Genomic DNA, 24,470 nt, shown 5'->3' on the forward strand with positions numbered 1-24,470 from the left:
TTATTCAATTTTTATACCGCCCTTCTCCCGAAGGACTCAGGGCGGTGTACAGCCAAGTAAAACAAATAATATAATATACAATTAAAATACGAATTAAAAAACTTATTACATAATTACATAATATATTAAAGAAAAGATACATTCATCAAGGTACAACATTTACAACACAAATGATGGTCAATATATCAATATAAATCATAAGGATTGCCAGCAACAAAGTTACAGTCATACAGTCATAAGTGGAAAGAGATTGGTGATGGGAACGATGAGAAGATTAATAGTAGTGCAGATTTAGTAAATAGTAAACATTACATTATAAACATTTTACAATAGTAAAAATTAGTAAACATTCTACCAATCCATACACATTTATTGACTTGCTTTAATTTTTGACATTTATATATAGCTTATAAACATTCATTCCATTTTGTCTATCAAATATATCTACAGGTATCTTGATCTTTGGTACAATAATTTTCAGATTTATATTCCTTGTTGCATCTATCTATCATTCCCTGCAAAGCATTTGTCTTCTCAGATTTACACATAGCATTATCTATATGCAAAGTGCATACTATATATGTTCATGATCCAAGGCAATATATCTCTACCATCATTACAAAATTTTCTTATACGGTATATTTCTGATACATTATTATATATTTATTATACATTAAACAACCAAGGGAAACTCGTACTTCCTTGCCTTATTCCCTTTTCAAAGTTGAACCATTTACTAAGGAGTCTATTTTTACCCACATATTTTACTTCCATCATATATTTTTGTTATCACATTCAGCAACCCTAACCAAGCCTGTATCATCTTATTTCTCTAAATCAATATATAATGTACAAATATTTATTTCATTAAAATTGCTCAGTATTTTCTCTATCTCTAATACTAACCATTATTTTCTCTCTTTGACTATATTTTTTGCAACTTTTTGTGTTTATATATTATAAAATACCTTTCATCTTTTTTGCATCATTCATATGCATTTTTCCACATTATTAAGCTCTTTTATGCCTTCATTCGGGTATTCCTCCGCATACATATTTCTTTGGCTCCCTGTAACGTAATTGTTTTCACTCTGTTTTAATTAACATCCACCCACATTCTTTATGTTTCTTTTTTATTCATTTTGTTTGGAAATTAAAATTTTTATTTCATACAAGATTGGACTTTCCTACAGTTCTTTTCATTTCTTTATTTTCATTTCCATGTCCTTTCCCCCCAATTTTGTAATTGGCATTACCAAATTATCTGTCCCATATTCATAACCTCTGATCATCCTTGTCTTTCTATTTCTGATTCAGTCTTTCATTATAAATCAATTAAATACTGTTTTGGATTTTTATTCATTCTTCTGCATATGTATATATGAATAGATGTATGGATTAACCATATATTCAAAACAAGTCTTTTTCTAAGTAGATATTCCCTAGTCACCTTTCTAATTAATTACTGGGTTCCTAAATGGTCTGGTGACTTTTTCTTTGTCTTCTCATCTCATTTCTATTTTTCCATTCATGTTGCCTAATAGAATTATTCTTCCTTGGACTGCATTCATTCATAGCAATTAAAAAGGAGGAAAAATCAGTATTCATAAAAAAAGAAATCATATATCGTGCGGGCAAATAAAAATGCATCATTTTTATGGTAATATATTAAGGATATTAAACAGCTGTCCTCAAGATGAAGATCTTGTTCTGGAGGCAGACATAAGAGAACTTAATATCATTGTATAGGAGTTGTTTTGAAATCTTGTATGGATTTAAAATGTACCTTTTGCAGTTTCCCCAGGAACTTGTAACATATGGAGGAAATGGACAAGTGTTCAGCAACTGGGCGCAGGTATGATACTGTAGATATATTTTCAGTGACAAATTATTTTTTAAAAAATGATGCTCGTTCTATTTAAGCAAAGGTTGATGAGCAGCTGACCATAAATTGAGATCTATTTTAACTTTTACTTATTTTATGCAGAAGGAGAAAAAGTGAGGATGAATCTGCTTATTCCCCTTGACCTCATCTTATTATTCTTTTTGTTCCAATGGAAGAGAATATTTGTATTTCTGGGTTGAACTCTGGAGTCCTTGGTGCTCTCTGAGCTTGGTTTTTTTTCCCCCTAGGCATTTCACTACCTAACTAGGTAATTGATGATGTTACCTAGTTGGATAATGAAAAGTCTGCAAGAAAGCAAACAAACTCAGAAATCACCAAGGACTCCACAATTCTGTGCTCCCATAAAGCAAAGCTCAATGGAGGTTGCACCCAGAACTACCCCAGCTTGAACAGAAATGTGCAGGATGACCTATGTGACTACATACACCAAGCCAGTTAGTTCACCACTAATTTCATGCCTTGCTTTCACATTTTCTCAATAAGGAGATAGATGGATGTGCACGAAGGCTCTATGCAGACTGGCCAGTTCTGCTGACTTGGGGTTTTTTGTTTTTTTTTGAGAATTAGGATTTTCGGATTCCCAGGCAGAGTGGAGCCTTCTGAGTTTTTGTTCTCAAAATAGCAACTATGCTTCCTAAAATATATGTGATGAGCATGATTTTGTATCTAGTGTGCCTTGGTGTACTTTAGAGCATACATCTTGAGTTGCACTGTGCAACCGAGACAACACAATCTGTGGACGCCTTCTGTCTGTACTTTTGCTCCTGTTCTGATAGGAGTGTGATACCTCAAAAGAGTTTCACTGCAGAACAAACAATACTTCTTTGTCATTCTGGTTACTTAAGAATAGCTATTGGCTGAATGATTTTATTCCGTTGCGATAAAGCCAGCTTGTTCTCCCTGCTTGGTATTGTGCAAAAGAGACTGTTTTTAAAAGATGTGTGATTGTAGCAAAACTGCACCTCAAAATGTTGTTCCTGCTGCATGTTATCAATGCTGCCTTTTTCTCCCCTTTTTCATGAGTTACAAAAACTCATTTGTAGTTTGCCCTGGAATATCCTTTTTTTTTTTTTTTTACAGATGCCTGACCCACATTTTCTCATTATTTATTTATTAATTTACTTTATTGGCATCTTGCTCTTTCTCCTGGAGCTGAGATTAACCTTCCCTTCCTCCCTTAATCCTTATAACAACCTACTGAAGTAAGTTAGGTCACAATGATAGCAATTGCCCCAAAACGGTCCAGTAAGTTTTTCTACTGAATGCCTAAATGTCTCTCATCAGACTAAATGTCGCAATCCAATACACTTGGAAAACATTTGATTAAGAATGGCTGGGTGACACTTTTAATGAATACTATGAATATAAGTGGTGCCCTGCTGGATTGGATCCCTGGCTAGTAGTCTATTTCCACAGTGGCCAACCAAGTGCACAAGGAAGTCTACTTGTCACCCAACCAATGATCTCCAGAGGCAATCCAATTTCCATTCAGGCATTGATGGCTAAGGCTTATGCTATGATAAAATACCTATGATAATTTGGAAAATGGCTAATACCAGAGTAGGAGATGGGACCAGAATTAGGATCAAAATTGCCATTAGTCCTAATGACAGCTCCCTTCCAAAAAGTAATTGAAAAGAGGGCAAAGAGACTTTGTTCTTTTGCAGGAAAAGTATACAAAGAACCAATCAATCAAACCTACCAACCAACCAAGTTTCTTTAGAGCTCCTGGCAGAAAGCCAAGCTTCTGCTAATGTAAACCTCTGTAATAGGAAATCCTCATTCCAAAGTCCATTGATAAGAGGGGAAACTAAAAAATGCAGTAAGGAAAGGTGAGAGGGGAGCTAAATTATTGTTCACAGCACCTGGGAAATAGAATCCTTATCCTGCCCCTTGCCCCATCTGCCCTATCTTCTCCTCCTGGCATCCCAAGTCACTGTTTTTCTTCCTGGATTTTCTTTTGTCTGGGGATCATTGAACTCAATGGACCCAATAAAAATAGGATTGGACAGGAAATCCAAAAACCTGAAATTGTGTTGGGATTATATATTGCCTAAGTAGTTTTAATGTCTTGAAAGAAAAGTTCTGATTGATTTTACAGTTTCAAATATTGAATTGTACTACGAACAGGGTACCTGCACATTTCTATATAATTCTAACTATAATTTCTACTGTGCCATCATAGAAAAGGCTGTTAACCAGTCCATATTTTCACCCCACCCATCAGTTTAGCTCTTTATCCCCAAGAGTAGGAGAAAGTTTACTTTTTAATTCCCGCTATGAATAAAAACAATAGGGGAGGAACAGTTTCTGTGTGAAAATATTAGATTAGGAGCTCATCGTCTATTCCCACCTGATAATGCATTTTTAATCAGCCTCACAACTTTTCAGGAATTCTCATCAAGTGGTCTCCCGCCATTCTGTCTGGTCTAGCTATTAAAAATCTGTAGAACAATGATAGTTTTAAGACAAGAAGCTAATCTACTACTTCTTTCCTTTGTCTAGTTCTGGCTGGTGATGCACTATTTATCTGAGATGACTGAAGAACAGACATTAGTTATGTACAGTGGACATCCCTTAGGACTCTTCCCAAGCCATTGCAATGCACCTCGATTAGTTATCACTAATGGCATGGTAAATAAAGGCAACAATATCTCTTCTTTGCTGTGTTTTTTATCATTGTGACACCTCTAGTTTTGACCTTTCAGTAGGTCCACTATAATTATTTATACTAAGCATGAAGCCATATCTCTTCTGGAGAGATTGGACCTTTCATTAGTAGTTTGTATAAAAGTTAAAGGTGCTCATCTCCATTTCCTAGCTGAGGGAGCCAGTATTATCTGAAGAAGCTTCCGTAGACGTGTGGCCAGCATGACTATATGCCAAAGTGCATGGAATGCAGTTATCTTCTCACCAAAATGGTACCTATTTATCTACTTGCATTTGCATGCTTTTAAACTGCTAGGTTGGCAGGAGCTGGGGCAAGTACAGGAGCTCACCCTGTCACATTGTACTTGGCTCTCAAACTGCAACCTTCCAATCAACAAGCATCTTTACTGCTAGGCCACCGCTAAGCCACCACTATGTCTCCTTATTTTCAAGGTGGATGGTCCACCACCCAAGATGGAGATTGAGGGTTCAGGATTTTCAAGGATGGGATATCCAGAGCAAGTAGATTCAGTTACCAAAAAAAACCCACCATTCCTATGCTGGTGTACACAGGATTTATCAAATGAGAATCCCATTATTTTCCAATGGAAAGTTCCTATTCAGCTGTCAGTCAGTATAGTGACCTCAAAGATATCGTGTGACAAGGCTATAACATTTGTAGTTTTAAGGCTGTGTGTGCTCCTCCCAGAATCTTCTCACAGAATGCTACCAAATTATATAAGTGACAAGATTATTATACATAGGATATATGTCTGTTAACTATATTTAATTGACAGAATCCAATCTACTACATACAATAAAATAACTTTAGTTTTGTTTTGGTGTCCCCTTTCTTTGTCCTGATTTTCCCCTTATTTTAGAAGGCGGCCAACAGCATGCCAGTCAGTATAACCATTGGCTGAAAAAAGATTCTCCTCTACCACAAAGCCATTTAATTTCCTTTTCTTTACTTTAATTTTCCAGCTTACATTTGGCATTCTATAGCTTTCTTTTCTTGTTCAATGGAGAGCCAGATCATCCAACCATCTCAATTTGCAATTAGTAAGGATTATTTGTTTCCATTGAACAATCCTTCTGGTCATTGTGAAAATTTATTAAGATTGTGCATGCTTTGAAGTTGTGCATGGTCCAACACTGGAGGTTTTTTAAAGAAGAGATTGGACAATCATTCATCTGAAATGGTTCGGGGTTTCCTGCTTGAATGGGGGTTGGTCTAGAAGACCTCCAAGGTCCCTTCCAGCTGTGTTATTGTGTAAACCTGAAAAAACTATTCTTGCTTTAAGGACTTTATTAAATCAAATTAATCCAACATGTCCCATAAGAATGAGCACACGAGCCCCCACACACTGTAAGAAGGAGATTTAATGGAATATGTTTAAACAAAATCTGGTTCAGAGACTATTTCTTTAATTCTTCATTCCTACTAATTTTTATTTTTTCTTTATTTAGGTAATCCCTAATTATTCCTCTAGAGAGGAATATGAATCTATGTTTGCAAAAGGAGTTACAATGTAAGTATCCATTCCCAAGTTTCTTTCTCTAATTTCTTCTATAAAATTATAGTGTTGGAAAGACACAATGCTGATATGCAAATTAGAGCATTTTCAGTAGAAATCTGTCTAGGCTCCACTTGAACAGCTCTAATGAAGGGGAGCTGATAGTCTCTCTGACTGATTGGATTTATTTATCTTATCATTAAACTTTATCTTTTAATATCCAATTGGCAGCTGCTTTCCTATACTTAAATTCATTGCTCTGTTTCTTGCACTATGGAAGGATAGATTATAAAATTTGACTTTCTTCACTGATGACATATTTTTCAGGTGTTTGAAGAGTTCTGTTAATTTTTCCCCATCTTCATTTTTCTCTTCCAAACATTTCCATTTTTTTAAATCTTTCCTTGTAGGACTTAGTTTTCTAGTCCATTAATAATTCTCACTGCTCTATACCAGTTTCTGTGAATGATTTTAAAATTGATTACAGTACTACAGAACTGCTGTGGCTCATGCAGATTTCAGTTCAAGTAATAATTAATACGATTTTATGCTTCTAATAATGCAGCCTAAAATGTCATTTCCTTTTCAACAGACGTATTGCAGTGCTGATTCATACTCAGTTTGTGATCAACCTTTTAACATTTTCAAGCCAAGTATTCTCCAGTCTATAATTTTGGTTCTGTCACTCAAAGTTCATTATTTTCAGCTTTCTTATTTAACTTGTAAAGATAGGTTTGAATTTTCTTTTGCCCTTTTAATTATTCCACCCAATATAGCATTATTTATGTTTTCTCTATCTCTTTACTCAACCTATTAATGTAAATATTGAAGATTAGTGGGCACAAGGCTTAATTTGTCAGATATCATTTGATATCACACTCCAGTTTCATGAAAAAGTATTGATGATCAAGCGGACAATCTATATCAGGGCTGCAAACTCACAGCCTGCAGAACAGAAGCATCACACACTGGCCACACCCACGGCCAGTTTAGCAAAGGGGGAAAAAGTCCCAATACGTCACATGATGCCACTGTCACAATGTGAGTTTGATACCCCTGCTCTATATCATTAGGCTGATGAACCACTATAGCAATAGCAATAGCACTTAGACTTATATACCCCTTCACAGTGCTTTTACAGCCCTCTCTGAGCGGTTTACAAATGTCAGCATTTGCCCTCAACAATCTGGCTCCTCATTTTACCCACCTTGGAAGGATGGAAAGCTGAGTCAACCTTGAGCCTGGTGAGATTCAATCTGCCAAATTGGAGGCAGACGGCAATCCACAGAAGTAGCTTATAGTACTGCATTCTAATTGTTGTGCCACTTATATTGCGCCTCTTATATATATAGCTGCATATTTGTTGTTACCATTGTTGTTGTTTGTTCGCATAATATCATTCATACCTGTTTGAGAAAATACATTCTTTTTTTTACAGGTATGGACAAATGACAGCTGGAAGCTATTGCTACATTGGACCACAAGGGATAGTCCACGGAACTGTGGTAAGAACTGGGCCAATATAGAAGAATACTTTTTGAAATAATTCATTGTTCTGTTGGTTTTTGTCACAATATATTTGCACTAGACAGCCAGTTTGATGTAGTAATTAATGCCCCAGGTTAGATACCAGGAGACTGTGAGTTGTAGTCCCACCTTGAGCACAAAACCAGCTGAGTAACCTTAGGCCAGTCATATTCTCTCAGCCCTAATAAAGAGGTAATGATCAACCACTTCCAAAGTTTCGCCAGAAAAACTGCAGGTTTTTGTCTAGACAGTCACCAGGCATCCAAGACACAATATATAGATGTATGTATATATTATGCATGTTTCTTTCTTTCTTTCTTTAGACAGGCTTTACAGCTTTGTTGAACACAGGGCTTAAGCCTGCATTTTATAATGCTTGAAAGATTTTATTGTAATAAACATAAAGCAGTAATTCCCCAAACCCTGTGCCATAAAAGAAAGACTATTGTACCCCTAAATAAATTAGATCAAGGCACCCAAGCTGGTGTTTTTTAGATATTTTGAGGGTAATACTCTTATGGTTCTATCGACATAGCACGCTGGCTCAGGCTGATTAGAGCTATTCACTAAAATATCTTGAATTAAATTGAATCCCTTGAATTAAATCATAAAGATTATCCTCATACAGATCAAGAGAGACAAATAAAAAAACGTATACAGTACTTTGATATGCATGTATACAAGGTCTGGAGTTTGCTTTATAATGTTATAATGCACATTTTCTCATTCTGATGAGAACCTTCAGATTCAATGGATAATTTCAGATTCAATAAATGCCTCTTCATCTGTTCAGAAGATAGCTTGCAACAAATAATGTATTTAATAATTTCTCCTTTCCCTTTTCATTAAAGAGGTTTTCAATTCTCTGTCATGTCTCTAGTTCAGATATTATATATTTTTTCTTATAAACAGTTATCTTTTTCACACTAGTGATTTTCCTGAGTTTCCATAGCATCACCCAGCTACTACCGTGTTTTCCCCAAACTAAGACCCTGTCTTATATTTCTTTGAACACTGAAATAAGCGCTTGGCCTTATTGCCATGCGCTCAAAAGCCCGATTGGGCTTATTATCAGGGGATGTCTTATTTTGGGGAAAACAGGGTACTATAGTGCTTAAAATGTTGATCCTATTGCTGTTATTATTCTGGTATGTAGAATGCATATACTTTAGGATATGTATGTCAGAACAGGTTCTCAAATGGACTACAGATAAAAGTCAACCATGACTCCTACTAATTTAGAAGGGGGAAAATTACCTTATCTAGAAACTTGGAAAATACTGTTTTGAAACATTGCTTTCTGCCAGTTCAGTTTATTCATTCAAGTTTGTCATATCTTTTCTGACTGAAAGAGTTTTAGATAGATCCGTCTTTTCCATCAATTGCTAAAGGGGATTATTTTAACTGGAAATGCCAATTTCAAAAACTGGAACTTCTCCTGGCAAAGCATCCTAAGTTGTAGCCTTTCTATGTTAAACACTGATATAGAGAGATGCCTATATTTAGAAAATTAATTTCTATAGGCACTGGAGTTTTGGTGCACTTATGGAGCTTTCCTGCCAAGAAGAGCTCTGAAATCTATTTTCTTTATCTGAGACATTTGTATCCTGATTATTCCACAAGCAGTGCTTAAAAAAACCATGAAGCTATTTCCTCCATGAAAACTGTCCAGGTCTATTTGTGTCACACACAAAAAGATACTTGGCACTTCTGAATTGGTCATTGGATGCCTTCACAGCAGTTTGGGATGCAAATGGAGAGAATGTGAAGTTCACTGGTAACTTGAAGCATTTTTGTGGTGTTTGTGCACACTAAATGTAGATGCACAAATATGTATAAAAATCCATATGATAAACACCTTTACATATGCATGCTAGCCACAAGTGATTCCACATTATTAGTCTTCTGTTTAAAATGGATTGCTATTTTAGGTTCCTTTCACACACATAAATATGTATATGAAACTATAAACGTGCTACAGTTCCTATATTTCTCAATTATAGCTAACAGTGCTCAATGCAGGCCGTCGATACTTGGGGATGGAGAATCTGTCTGGCAAAGTCTTTGTCACATCTGGCCTTGGAGGAATGAGTGGTGCCCAAGCAAAAGCTGCAGTCATTGCTGGATGTGTGGGAATTATTGCTGAGGTAAACTTCTGTATTTAGTTGTACCCTTCTGCTTTCATTCAAGTTGTCCTACTCTTCACTTTCCAGTTATATCCATTCATTCTTTCTGTGTTTAAAAACTGGCATCAGATGTCAGCAGACCCAAGAAGGTTCTATACCCGTTTGCATTTTGATTCAGGTGATCCTCAGGTACAGGTAGTTCTCGACTTATAATTGAGCCTAAATTTTTTGTTGCTAAGTGAAACATTTGTTCAGTGGATTTTGTCCCCCTTTATGACTTTTTGTGTCACAACTGTAAAGCGAATCACTGCAGTTGTTAAGTTAGTAGCATGGTTGTTGAGTGAATCTGGCTTCCTCCATTGATTTTGCTTTTAAGAAGGTCGCAAAAGATGATCATATGACCCCAGGACACGGCAACCATCGTAAATATAAGTCAGTTGCCAAGCATCCGAATTTTGATCACACAATTACGGGGATATAGGAATAGTTGTAAGTGTGGAAAAATGGTCATAAGTCACTTTTTTCAATGCCATTGTAACTTTGAATGGTCACTCAATGAACTGTTGTAAGTCGAGGACTACCTGTACAGGTAAACCTCCAAGTGGCCTCAATGACTCTCAGAGACCTAACAGCTGATCTTAAGAGTGCTAACGATCAGATGACTGCTGAGAATATAAATCCCTCCATTCCCCACCATTCAGCCAGAACTGAAGAAGCTTCTTGGATGAGAAATGAAACTTTTTCAATAACAACAACAACAAAAACGAAGAAAGCCCAGTTGCCTTTTGAAAAGTACCCTTGGGACAACTGTGACCCTGTGATAATTGAGAATCTGCATAGACGATGGGCCAGGGATGCTATTCTGGAGAACCGGTAGTGGAAATTTTGAGTAGTTTGGAGAACCAGCAAATACTACCTCTGGTTGGCCCCAGACTGGGGTGGGAATGGAGATTTTGCAATATCCTCCTCCTGCCACGCCCACCACGCCACACCACGCCCACCAAGCCACGCCCACAGAACAGGTAGTAAAAAAAATTGAGTTCCACCACTGCAATGATCTCCATGGGATTCTTACAGTAGGCAAAGATTTCAGAGTAATGGAAGCAGCATCCCGATACCACATGGCAAGCCCTGCCCCTTTTCTGTGTGCAGGCCAATAGGAGCAAAACTTGTAGGATGCTTCAGTGCTGTTTGCATTTTCCTAATGAAAGCAGAGTGAGCTTGCAAGTTGCCACTGAAGGGGATAATTCAACACTAAAAGAAGATATACACATCTTCTAATCTAAAGCATCTTCAGACAGGAGTTTTGCTAAGAAATTTTTTTTTAAATCTCAAATACTTGATATATATCTTCCACAAAAGGATTTCATGGCTAGCCAATAATGAAATATTTAACTGCTATTTTTATCTTTTGCTCTTCTTTTAAATATCATATTAACTAATCCCTTTATATCCATCCAAGGAACTTGCATAGATTTTATGCATCAATACCACATTCAGGACGCTTAATGTCTAAGTACTGCAGTTACTGTATTTCATCCTTGTCTAACAATCTAAGAGGGGCCCAATAAACAATGCTAGTATACAAAAAACCTGGGTCAAAACAGCAGCTACCCTTGCATGCTTCTTCCATGTGGAACTTGGTCTTTTTGGTATTTAAAATATGATGGATGGAGGAAGCTTTTTGTCTTTTTGTCATTCTCTAAAAAGAGATGCATATCTTCAGATAGTCTCTCTAATTTTTCTGTCTAGAACAGGGGTGTCCAAACTTGGCAACTTTAAGACTTGTGGACTTCAAATCCCAGAATTCCTCAGCCAGCTTCTGGCTGAAGAATTCTGGGAGTTGAAGTCCACAAGTCGTAAAGTTGCCAACTTTGAACACCCCTGGTCTAGAATGACAGCAGTCCTAAATTGTTTACTGATGCCAGCTCCATTTTATTTATAACTGGCTTACAATACTATGAAATGTATTTGAATATTAGTAGCTCATATTGGTAGTTAGTTAGGCTGTTGGTTTGAGATCATCACCATTTGAGGAGACATCGACAGTGCGCTTTGAGTTGACACTGATGAATGGTGACAAAATGTTTGCAATCAAATTGTCAAGCTCGGAGCTCAAACCAACAGCCTAATTACAATACTATTACTGTTTTCAAAGTCAGTATACTGAGTTTTGGATGCCAGTAATTATTTTTAATACCACTAATATGCAAACAGAACACACAAGTTTAAAAGTTGGAATCTTATTATTAGTAAAACTGATGTGAAGCCACTTTTTTTTCTCGAAAAAAAATTATACGTAATAACAGTGTTAATCTGCCCTTCTCTATCTTGTATCATTTGCAAGTTTTTTACGGCTGGCTAATGAATAAGAACATAGTAATGAATAAGTAATAAGAGAGCTCTTATATAGAGTTTTCTTAGGGTTAGGGTTAGTAATAATAATTACTAACTTAATAATTGTTAAAATCTTAATGTTTAAAAATAGAGATATTTCACTGCTCGAGAATGGGTAAGTAAAATTAATGATTATAGGCAAAACCCAAATCTTTATGTTTCTCTAATTTATTTTTCAATTTTCTCATTGTCTTCTTAGGAACTGATATACACAGATAAGGTTAGCTGCAGTGATTTAAATAGGCTTAAAGAGTCTGATGGTATGGCCATCTATTTCAGGGCAAACATATCTGGATTGCAAAACTCCGGACACCCACTAGATGACAACAAAGAGAATTTTCCATATCATCATAGTTCACCAAAAGTTTGAAGCCTAGATTCAGAAGCTCTACATACTGCATATTAAGTCCACAAAGTTTAGCAGTCTTCTCCCAGATGTTTATGTATAGAATGTTACATTTCATGAATTTAATTCCCCCATGGTTTTACACAAGCTGCATACAGTCCTGCCATTCCAATCTTGCTTCGTGAGAAAATTCTTCTGTCTATTTAAATCAGAGTAAGGAGGGAATTTGCTATTGAGAAGATGCAAATGTTTTTGGGCAGAGCCTAATTTTTGCTGCAAAGAGGTTGACAAATAGGTCATATCTTTCTCATTCAAGAATCCCCAAGGAGATGAAATGGTTTCATGTAGATCAAGCCTCAGGGTTACAAGTTTAGAGCTATTAAATACAACAAGACAAGCTTTCAATTTACTTGCATGATTTTTTACTATTGATTGGGAGAGAATCTTTTTTCTAAATCTGTTCTAACAGGAAATCTCACTCATAATTTGTGTTTCTCAGACTATGAACAGCTTGTTCAAAACTAAACTTGTCACACTGTGATGGTGATTAACTTTAATTTTTACTTGCTACTCACAATGCATATAAAATACAGAAAGATTAGTTGTGCCTGATTTTTTTCCTTCTGTAATACAATCTCTCAGGTTGATGAAGCTGCCCTCTTAAAACGTCATCATCAGGGATGGCTGATGAAAATCACTAGAAGTCTGGATGATTGCATTGCTCAACTTAGGTATGGCTCATAAAGTATGTTTTTTAGTGTCTAACAGAACCATAGAGTTGGAAGGGATCTTGGAGGTCTTCCAATCCAACCCTCTGCTTGAGCAGGAAACCCCCCATATCATTCTAGACAAATGGTTGTCCAATCTCTTCTTTAAAATCTGCAGTGTTGGTGCACTTACAACTTCTGAAAGCAACCCATTCCACTGATTAATTGTTCTCACTATCAAGAAATTTCTTCTTAGTTCTAAATTGGATCTCTTTTTGGTAAATTTCCATCTGTTACTCCTTGTCTTGCCTCAGGTGCTTTGGAGAATCAATTCACCCCCACTTCTTTGTGACGCCCCTTCAATATTGGAAGACTGCTTTCATATCACCCCTAGTCCTTCTCTTTGTTAGACTAGACATAACCAGTTCTTGCAACCATTCTTTATATGTTTTAACGTCTAACCCTCTAATCATCTTTGTTGTCTCACTAATTAATATGATATGCCAGCCCAAAACTTGAAATGTCTTTTGAGTTTGGAGAAAAACAACCTACACGTCAAAGACTGACATATTTTGCAACATTTGTAAATGACTGTTGGACAAACAAGCAGGTTCCAGGTTCCACAAACTTTGATCAGCTCTCATCTATGCAAGACTTTGCAATTAGTTATAAACTGGCCCAGAGGTCATCATCCAAGTCCTAACCAGGTTCAAACCAACCTAGATTTTTAAGAGTAGCCAAGGTCAATTAGGCACTTTAACCAAATTATCTTTGTTAGGAATATAACATATAGGCTAAGCTTCTTACGGAAAAAAATAGAAACAAATTCAATATATTCTTTCACATAAATACCATTTATTTCTACCATTGTCATATGTGATTAAACCCTATAACAGTTTTATTCTGGGCAAATATTTTGTGGAGAGAAGCTGAAAGTAGTCATTAAGGTACCAGGCTGGACATTAGGAAACCACTAGTCCAGGGATGAAATGCTCCCGGTTCGGACCGGATTGCCCAATCCGGTAGCGATGACGGCAGGTGGTTTGGAGAGCCTGTAGCAAAAATCCCTGCCTCGCCCCCCCAGCCCAGCTGAGCCGCGCGATCATCAGAGGTTGTTTTTTTTTACTTTTAAAACCATTTTTTCTTTGGCCGAAAAAACTGTTTTAAAAGTTAAAAAAAAAAGCCTCTGATCGCGGCAGCTCAGCTAGGATCATCAGAGGCTTTTAAAAGCATTTTTTTACAACCTTTTCAGCCAAAGAGGTTGTAGAAAAAATGCTTTGAAAAGACTCCTCTGGTGATCCCAGCTGATCGTCAGAGGCTCTTTATTTCTTTTAAAGGCAAAAAAAAAACTTTTAAAAGAAAAGAAAAGCCTCTGACAATCCGGCAACTCATCTGGGATCGCCGGAGGAGCCTTTTAAAAGCATTTTTTCTACAACCTCTTTGGCCGAAGAGGTTGTAGAAAAAATGCTTTTAAAAGTAAAAAAAAAAAAAAAGTTGGCCATGCCCACCCAGTCACACTACCCCCCCAGCCACGCCCACAGAACCAGTAGTAACAAATTTTAATTTTCACCCCTGCACTAGTCCTGCTTTAGCCTCAAAGCCAGTTCTGTGACCTTGGGCTGAAACCACTGCCAACAAAACTGCAGGGCTAGTATAGGTAGTCAGTAAAGAGTCAAAACATACTTGGAGGCATTTCCCTGTCCCCATAAACAATTATTTTACATCCTTAATGCTAAAATTCTGTTTAAAATGTTTACACAGAGAAGCAAAGAAGAACAAGATGACCCTTAGTTTGGGATATCATGGGAACGTGGTAGATCTTTGGTAAGTAGGTAATTGATCAGTGATCCTCTTGACAGTGATATGTTTTTAATATTTGTTATTTTAACTTCCTTGTTACAATAGCTATAAACTGAAATAGATCTTTACTCTTTAATTGAGTATTTCACTTTCATTTGCCCCAAACATGTGTAGTATTTTTCCTACTGTATGTTATACGTGTTGTTTATACATGAGAACAGCTCTGTTAGAAGCCCTGATGCAATTTGGAATTCATTTCCTTGATTTAGAATGTGAATGGTTCAATGCCACATTTTGTTTTTCCTTGTAGAACAAAAGTGATTTATTTTTTTAGAAACGAAGTTGATAATATGTTAAGTGACAGCATTTCATGTCTGATTGTGATCATCATTGCAGACTGATGGGTGTGTGCATATGTTTGAGAAAATGATGTTCAATTTGCTCCACTTGAAAAAGTATCTGTAAACGTTTTGAATGAAACACGTGTTTAAAATAAGTGGAATGTGTACATGTTTTATGTGTTGACCGAATCGTTTATTTCTTAAAATGCATGTTTACCAAATGTGTATTGATTAATAATTCTGTTTAAATTTTCTCAAGATGCTGTTCATTCCTGCTTATTTTTTTCTCAGTTTCCTGTTTTTCTCTTTCTTTATGTAGGGAGAGACTGGTGGATGAATTCAATACTACTGGGGAACTATTAGTAGATTTGGGGTCTGACCAAACATCTTGTCACAATCCATTTAACGGTGGATATTACCCAGTACAGCTAAGCTTTAGGGATGCCAACCAACTCATGTCTAGTGATCCCATAAAATTCCAGGCTCTTGTAAAAGAAAGGTATGGAAATCATGTTCATGTTTTATTTTAACCACCTGGCAAAGTCTTAAAAGGTTCGTTTTCATTCTCTTCTATTTCTTTTAGAAGATTGGGGTGCTAGGTTTTGGACAGAAATGATTCATTTTTGAATAAGAGTCAGAAGATCCAGTCTGCCAAAATCTAGTTATAATCTCTAGACTTCTTGCCACCTTCTCATTAAAGAAATCTTGGCTTGTGAGAAGTTTGCAGTGAAAGCGTCAATGGAGAAATGATCAGTTCCTCTGCACTCAAAAGTGTGCTGGCCACTTGTGCTCTTCCTCACACACTCCCCCACCTAGCAGCATTCATTTAGTTGCCTGCTGGGAAGGGAGGGGAGGGGAGGGGAGGGAGGGAGGGAGGGAGGAAGGAAGGCAGGCAGGAAGGAAGGAAGGCAGGAAGGCAGGAAGGAAGGAAGGAAGGAAGGAAAGAGGGAAAGAAAGCTTTCTGATACTCCCTGCAAGCATCCCACAAAAAAACTTAATAGAGAAGCCAATTGGAAGTCAGAAATTGAACCCACTCCCCTGGATTTTTGCCCATTGATTATCATTCTGTTTCTCTGGTTAAACAAGAAAGTATCTATGAAATCTAATGGGGCTGTCTAAAGGGGACTGGATAATTTAAAGAAAAATCTGGAGTCCTTAGTATTCTCTGAACTTGGTTGAAGAATGTGGATGAGGACTGCTATATACCCCCCTGCCCTGTCCCATCACAACATTACTGTTGAAATCTGGAGTTTCTTCTTTTTAGTAAAAGAAAAATTGCAGATTATTTATTTCAGCAGTAAAATCTGAACCCAGATTTCTCATCTTCCATATTTACTTAGTAAACTATTTTCTCTCATGCAGTGTCCCATAGTTCAAACTGTAGTGTTTTTTAATGATATAAAATGGTATCAAAAGTAATGCTCCTTTTTTTTTTGTTCTTTCAGTCTTAGAAGACAAGTAACTGCCATCAACAAGCTGTCTGATCAAGGAATGTTTTTTTGGGATTATGGCAATGCTTTCCTTTTAGAAGCCCAAAGAGCGGGTAAGGAGAGAATGTCTTCTCTTTTTCTGGCATGAAGTGCATCACATAATTTCTGCATGGGAGCAGGCATTTTGTATTATTCTTGTGTATTTTTTTGATAATTTCATGATCAGAACAACCATTAATTCACTGAATGCAGAAGTACTTCTCTGCAGGATTCTTCTAAATTCCTGTACAATCCTGTTCCCCAACTAGCCCTTTTAGAATTATAGAATAACAGAGTTGGAAGGGACCTTGGAGGTCTTCCAGTCCAACTCCATGCTTAGGCAGGAAACCCTATCAGACAAATGGTTTTCCAACCTCTTCTTAAAAACTTCCAGTGTTGGAGCATTCACAACTTCTGGAGGCAAGTTGTTCCACTGATTAATTGTTCTAACTGTCATGAAATTTCTCCTTAGTTCTAAATTGCTTCTCTCTTCGAGTAGTTTCCACCCATTGCTTCTTGTTCCACCCTTAGGTGCTTTGGAGAATAGCTTGACTCCCTCTTCTTTGTGGCAGCCCCTGAGATATTGGAACACTGCTATCATGTCACCCCAGTCCTTCTTTTCATCAAGCTAAACATACCAAGTTCCAGCAACCGTTCTTTATATGTTTTAGCCTCCAGTCCCCTAATCATCTTTGTTGCTCTTCTCTGCACTCTTTCTAGAGTCTCAACGTCTTTTTTACATCGTGGTGACCAAAACTGAATGCAATATTCCATGTGTGGCCTTACCAAGGCATTATAAAGTGGTATTAACACTTCATGTGATCTTGATTCTATCCTTCTGTTTATGCAGCCTAGAATTGTGTTGGCTTTTTTAGCAGCTGCTGCACACTGCTGGCTCATATCTAAATGGTTGCCCACTAGGACTCTAAGTTCCCTTTCACATTTCAGGGTGAAATCCAACAGGTTCTGACAAGTTCTGGAGAACTGATAGCGGAAATTTTGAGTAGTTCAGAGAACTGGCAAATACCACCTCTGGCTGGTCCCAGAGTGGGGAGGGAATGGGGATTTTGCAATATCTTTCCCCTGCCACACCCATCAAGCCATACCACACCCACCATGCCACGCCCACAAAACCGGTAGTAAAAAAAATTGGATTTCACCACTGGATATGTTCATGTAGGTCAAAGAAGACACAAAGACTAGGTCTATTGAGGTCTCTAAGGGGACGCGGTTGGTCAGGGGCTAGGATGTTGAGCTTGTCGATCGAAAGGTCAGCAGCTCAGCGGTTCGAATCCCTAGTGCTGCTGTGTAACGGGTTGAGCTCCCGTTACTTGTCCCAGCTTCTGCCAACCTAGCAGTTTTGAAAGCACGTAAAAATGCAAGTAGAAAAAATAGGGACCACCTTTGGTAGGAAGGTAACAGTGTTCCATGCGCCTTTGGCGTTGAGTCATGCCAGCCACATGACCACGGAGACGTCTTCGGACAGCACTGGCTCTTCGGCTTTGAAACGGAAATGAGCACTGCCCCCTAGAGTCGGCAACGACTAGCACGTATGTGTGAAGGGAACCTTTACCTTTACCTTTTATTGAGGTCTAAAGCAAGATATTTAGGAGTTATAAGACACTTCAAATCTTTACAGAACATGAATGGATTAATCTACCACCCAATAGTGTTGTTGAGTGCTTTTCATTATATTACATCTTAAGCTTCATTTTGTACAAGTATTCAGTGTCTTACAGGAAGGACTTCAGGAAAGACTGTTAAGATAAATTTAAAGATTGGAAAGTTGGTTCCCAGATAGATTAGAAAAATGAACAATAAAGAACTATTTGCAAATTTTCTTGTTATGAACAAGGAGACCTGCCTCTATCTAATCATGGAAATATATTGGTTCTAAACTGAAAATAGTTAATTTGCTTGTTATTCCATCCTGATCATGAATCTTGTTAAATCATGAGAATCATGCTTGGACAAGAACTACTTTCACTTTAAGGCAGTGGCCATAGAGTTTGGCACCATCTCTGGTAGCCTTCCCAGACAGGAATTCTTCCTGGCCTTCCTGAAGAAGTTCAGATTGAATGTAGGCTCTTTTCTACACAAAAGTCTGAGAACCAGGGCTTCTGAGAAGTACAGACAACTTTCTGCTAGTATGGCACTATAGCAATTTGCAGATTATTTTCATGTATACTGTTGTATGATAATATTAAGACAGCATCCATCTAACTGAGGACTGGGGTGTTCCATAATGTCAAATATGAGCAGAAAATCTCTGAAGTTATGTTATCCAGTTTTGGAAAAGTTGCCTTGCATTTCTCACTGTGGAAAACAGCCCTAAATATTTTTAATACATGGTAAATTTAGAGAAGTTATATTCATTTCTTAATAAAATAACCACTGGAATTAAATACACATATATTTAAAGTGATCTTTTACATTCCATCTGACTGAAGCAGATTTGGTGGCAATTTAATTACTGGATTTGCTGTTATGGTTGGCAGACAAATGAGCAACAGAATTTAGACAGAAATGAACTTCAGTGGAAAGTTGCCTGTTATTCTTTCTTAGAATACCTACTGACCTCTTTGTTACTCAATGTTCTGCTTGTGGTTTCTCACTTTCTCATATACCGATATTACTTTAAACATAGTAGCATAATGAGAAATCAGATCCAGAGTAAGGTACTTTGAAGATCATGCAATGCTTGCAATCTGGCCTATAGTATACCCCATATTTATTAGAAATTGATAACAATATGGCAATAACTATACTGGTGGTCAAGAAAACATGGGTGATTTATTATGTCCTTAATGCTAAGAGCCTGAAACTTCAATTATTATTTGAGTTAAGTATTGCCTGTTGCAAGAACAAGCAAGTGAATGGGAAAAAACTAACAGGAGTTTTGCTGAAGGAATTCCATCAGGAGGAAGAGAAGAGTGTGGCTAGAGAAACTGTGTATTTTGAAGGATTATGTGTGGAGCTGTGAGGATAAAGATAATCTCCAGCATAGCTGCTGGTTGTAAGGGTAGGGATGAAATCCAGCAGGTTCTGACAGGTTCTGGACAACCGGTAGCAGAAATTTTGAGCAGTTCGGAGAATCAGCAAATACCACCTCTGGCTGGCCCCAGAGTGGGGTGGGAATAGAGATTTTGCAAAATCCTTCCTCTGGAGTGGGGTGGGAATGAAGATTTTCTCCTGCCATGCCCACCAAGCCACGCCCACCAAGCTACACCACGCCCGCCACACCATGCACGCAGAACCGGTAGTAAAAAAAATTGGATTTCACCACTGTGTAAGGGATATAGCCTGACAGCTGCTAAACACCCATTGTGAGTGATTGGGTGACTGTTTATTACTGAGTAAAGAAAGTATTAAGAGGAACAGTTTATATCCTGCCTATTCACCTGCCCTCCCTAGTTTCCTGATGGAACAAATACCATTTTATTGAAGATTGAATTAAAAGAGCACTAGCCCTATACAATGCCTCCCATTCCCAGCCACCCATCCCAAGCGAGTCCAGTTGGATTTCATGATTGATGATTTGGAAGTTGCTGAGAGATTGTGGAGGACTAGATAGAAGCATGATCTGGAAACATCCATCCTAGGATTTTGAACTAGTTAATTCTTTGGTCAAACTCGTATTAATTATCTTTGAGAAATCTCAGAGTAACTGGTGAAATGCCAGAGTATGGCAGCAGAGCAGATGCCTGTATGTTCAAAAGGGGAAAAATAGACCCAGGAAATTACAGAACAGTCAGTCTGTCATCAATATCTGAGAAGTTTTGTAAAGTTTTATAAAATAAAAATATGTGTATAATCACCCTGAAAACAATGCAATAATACAACTTTAAATAGCATCAACACAAGTATAATTTCCAGATCATAGGAAATAATTGAGCAGATTTCATTGTAAGTACAGTATCCAGTTTTTGGTCACATTTTTTAAAAAAAATCAGAGAAATAGAACACAACAGCCACAGCAACAAAAATGATAAAAGAATTAGGAACATACCTCTCTCTCTGAAGAGATTGGAGGAGTTTGATATGTTTATCCTTTAGAAATGATTCTTTGGTGGGTTTATTATAATGCTCTTCACATTCCTGAAAGAATGTTACAGAGAAGAAAGTCAAAACTTGTTTTCTAGTGCAGAACATGAAATAATGGATTTAATTCATAGGAAAGCAGATTATGATTATCCAGAGAGGTGTTGTATTCCCCTTTGTTGGATGTTTTCAAGGGGAGACAAGACAACCATCTACATGCACTGATTTAATTCACTGAGCATGTTTTGGAGTTGATGGCCTAAATGGTCACTCCAACTATGATTTTCTGATCTTAAGTAATCATTTGGTGATTCAATTGTAAGGTTGGTGATTCAATTGTAAGGGATGTAAATTTAGGAAAGGATATGGAGGTTTTGAAAGACGTCAGGTGTCTACCTGGTGCTACTGCCAGCAGAGACAAGAGACGTATTCTTAAGATAGTCAAGAATGCCAGTAAGGATTCTGATGTTGATGCTATTATACACCTTGGCACAAATGATCTGTCCCAAAAGGATGTGCTTTCTGTGCAGAATGATTTCCAGAGCTTAGGGTATGAACTTAATAGCATAGGTTGTAGGCTTAACTTTTCAGAGGTTTTACCAGTACATAAGGAACAAAAAGGTAAAGGCCAGCGTGTAGTGGAGTTTAATGTGTGGCTAAAGGAGTGGTGTAAAAGGGAAGGCTTTGGTTTTATTAGTCATGATGTCTGCAACTGGTCCAATGAAAAATTGTACAAAAGAGATGGATTGCATCCATCAAAGAAAGGACTGAGTTACTTAGCAATACATTCACAGATTTTCTGGATAAACATTTAAACTGAACAGTGGGGACAGAGAATTAACTGATATAGAAAATTTCTGTCCCCAGCAATCGAAAACTAAAAGGGTTATCAGTGCATGTAACATAGATGTCTGTATGGGTAAGACTATCAACCATGCTATCAAGCAAAACCAAGCATTTAACAGTGAGTGCCATACCATGTGCACTAAACCAACAGGTGGCAAGAAAGTAGGGGCAGTCAACACAGGTTATGTAGACAGTAAACACAAGATCAATCCAAATGGACTCAAATGTCTATACACCAATGCACAGAGTATGAGGAATAAACAGGGTGAATTAGAAATCCAAGTAAATGAGGGTAGATATGATATTGTTGCCATGACGGAAACTTGATGGGATGAAACTGACAAATGGAACATACAGCTAGAGGATATAAATTATTTTAAAAGAAATAGACCAAATAAAAGAGGAGGTGGAGTTGCACTATATAAGAAATAACTACATCTCTACAGAAATAGAGCACAACAATGATGAAAATCATCTTGAATGTATTTGGGTCAATATAAAAGGGTGAAAACGATATTGCCATAGGTCTATACTATAGGCCACCCAACCAAACAGAGGAAGTAGATGAACTTTTGCTAGTCAGCTAACTAAGGTATGTAGGAAGCACATCACAGTAGTAATGGGGATTTTAACTACCCTGACATCAACTGGGAAACAAACTCTGCACCAAGTGGAAGATCCAACAGGTTCCTAACAAACCTAGCAGACAACTTTGTTTCCCAAAAATAGAGAAGGCGACAAGGGATCAGCCATATTGGACTTAATTCTCACTAACAGAGATGAAATGATAGAAGGTGTTGAAGCTACAGGAACCTTGGGGGCAAGTGACCACGCAATATTGGAATTCAACATTAAGCAAATACAAGTAGTAGAACAAAGTCAAACTAGAGTCTTGGACTTTAAGAGAGCTAATTTCAATAAACTTAGAGAGATCTTGAGAAGGATTCAATGGATGAGAATCCTCAGGGGGAAAACAACTCAAGAAGCTTGGGAAATTTTGAAAAGTGAGATTATAAAAGCACAGTCTAACACAATACCAATGAAGAAGAAAATAGTAGATCTCAAAAGAAACCAGCATGGATGCATAAAGAACTATCTGACAAATTGAAAGACAAAAAGGACAAATATAAAAAGTAGAAAGAGGGGCAAATAACTAAGGCAGAATATCAGCAAATAGCCGAGCCTGTAAAGATGAAGTGAGGAAAGCTAAGGCTCACAATGAACAAAGGCTAGCGACAAAAGTAAAAAATAACAAAAAGCTTCTTCCAACATGTTAAAACAAGAAAAAAGTCAAGGAAACAATTGGCCCATTGCTGGGAGAAAGTGGCAAGAAGATGACAAGCAACAGGGAGAAAGCAGATCTACTTAACTCATATTTTGCATCTGTCTTTACACAAAAGGAAAAAACAATCCAACCTATCAAAAACAGCACTACAAAAAACAGATTAGAAACACAAGTTAAAATAGGGAAGAAAATGGTAAGTGAACACCTGTCTACCCTAGACGAGTTCAAATCACCAGGACCGGATGGATTACACCCCAAGGTTCTGAAGGAACTGGCAGACGTGATCTCAGAACCACTGAACTATATCTTTCAAAGATCCTGGAGCACAGGGGAGCTGCCAGAGGACTGGAAAAGAGCTGATGTAGTTCCCATCTTCAAAAAAGGAAAAAAAACAGATCCAGGAAACTACAGACCTATCAGTCTGACCTCAATACCGGGGAAGATTCTGGAAAAGATAATCAAGCAACGAATCACCGAACACCTAGAAGCAAACAAAGTAATAACCAAAAGCCAACATGGGTTTGTCAAAACAGATCATGCCAGACTAATCTTATCGCATTCTTTGACAAAATGACAAAATTAGTAGACCAGAGGAATGCTGTTGATATAATTTACTTGGACTTCAGTAAAGCATTTGATAAAGTAGACCATAACCTACTACTAGATAAAGTAGAAAATGTGGGTTAGACAGCACCACCACCAGATGGATTCGTAACTGGCTGACCAACCGCACTCAACGTGTAGTCCTCAACGGAACTACATCCACATGGAGGAAGTATGCAGTGGAGTACCCCAAGGCTCTGTTTTAGGCCCAGTACTCTTCAACATCTTCATCAATGACTTGGACGAGGGATAGATGGGGAACTCATCAAATTTGCAGATGACACCAAGCTGGCAGGAATAGCCAACACTCCAGAAGATAGGCTCAAGTTACAGAAAGATCTTGACAGACTTGAACATTGGGCGCTATCTAACAAAATGAAATTCAACAGTGAAAAAGTAAGGTTCTACATTTAGGCCAAAAAACAAAATGCACCAGTACCGTATATGTGGTACCTTGCTCAATAGTAGTACCTGTGAGAGGGATCTTGGAGTCCTAGTGGATAACCATCTAGATATGAGCCAGCAGTGTGCAGCAGCTGTTAAAAAGCCAACACAGTTCTGGGCTGCATAAACAGAGGATAGAATCAAGATCACGTGAAGTGCTAGTACCACTTTATAATGCCTTGGTAAGGCCACACTTGGAATATTGCATCCAGTTTTTGGTCGCCACGATGTAAAAAGATGTTGAGACTCTAGAAAGAGTGCAGAGAAGAGCAACAAAGATGATTAGGGACTGGAGGATAAAACATATGAAGAACGGTTGCAGGAACTGGGTATGTCTAGTTTAACAAAAGAAGGACTAGGGAGACATGATAGCAGTGTTTCAATATCTCAGGGGCTGCCACAGAGAAGTGGGAGTTGGGCTGTTCTCCAGAGCACCTGAGGGTAGAACAAGAAGCAATGGGTGGAA

The 24,470-nt window shown here is 37.6% G+C and overlaps 1 protein-coding gene across 1 annotated transcript in view; it reads left to right on the forward strand.

Moving 5' to 3' along the window:
* The window catches only part of UROC1 (urocanate hydratase 1), a 59,595-nt gene that overhangs the window by 12,514 nt on the left and 22,611 nt on the right, over nucleotides 1-24,470 (forward strand). Inside the window, exons 4-12 of the mRNA XM_058167821.1 lie at nucleotides 1,796-1,855; nucleotides 4,412-4,540; nucleotides 6,026-6,087; nucleotides 7,511-7,577; nucleotides 9,603-9,746; nucleotides 13,111-13,199; nucleotides 14,937-14,999; nucleotides 15,636-15,815; nucleotides 16,762-16,859. Of these exons, the coding sequence (XP_058023804.1) occupies nucleotides 1,796-1,855; nucleotides 4,412-4,540; nucleotides 6,026-6,087; nucleotides 7,511-7,577; nucleotides 9,603-9,746; nucleotides 13,111-13,199; nucleotides 14,937-14,999; nucleotides 15,636-15,815; nucleotides 16,762-16,859 (892 nt within the window). The remainder of the gene's footprint in view (nucleotides 1-1,795; nucleotides 1,856-4,411; nucleotides 4,541-6,025; nucleotides 6,088-7,510; nucleotides 7,578-9,602; nucleotides 9,747-13,110; nucleotides 13,200-14,936; nucleotides 15,000-15,635; nucleotides 15,816-16,761; nucleotides 16,860-24,470) is intronic.

Source organism: Ahaetulla prasina, chromosome 2 (assembly GCF_028640845.1).
Source record: "Ahaetulla prasina isolate Xishuangbanna chromosome 2, ASM2864084v1, whole genome shotgun sequence".
Taxonomy (NCBI): Eukaryota; Metazoa; Chordata; class Lepidosauria; order Squamata; family Colubridae; genus Ahaetulla; species Ahaetulla prasina.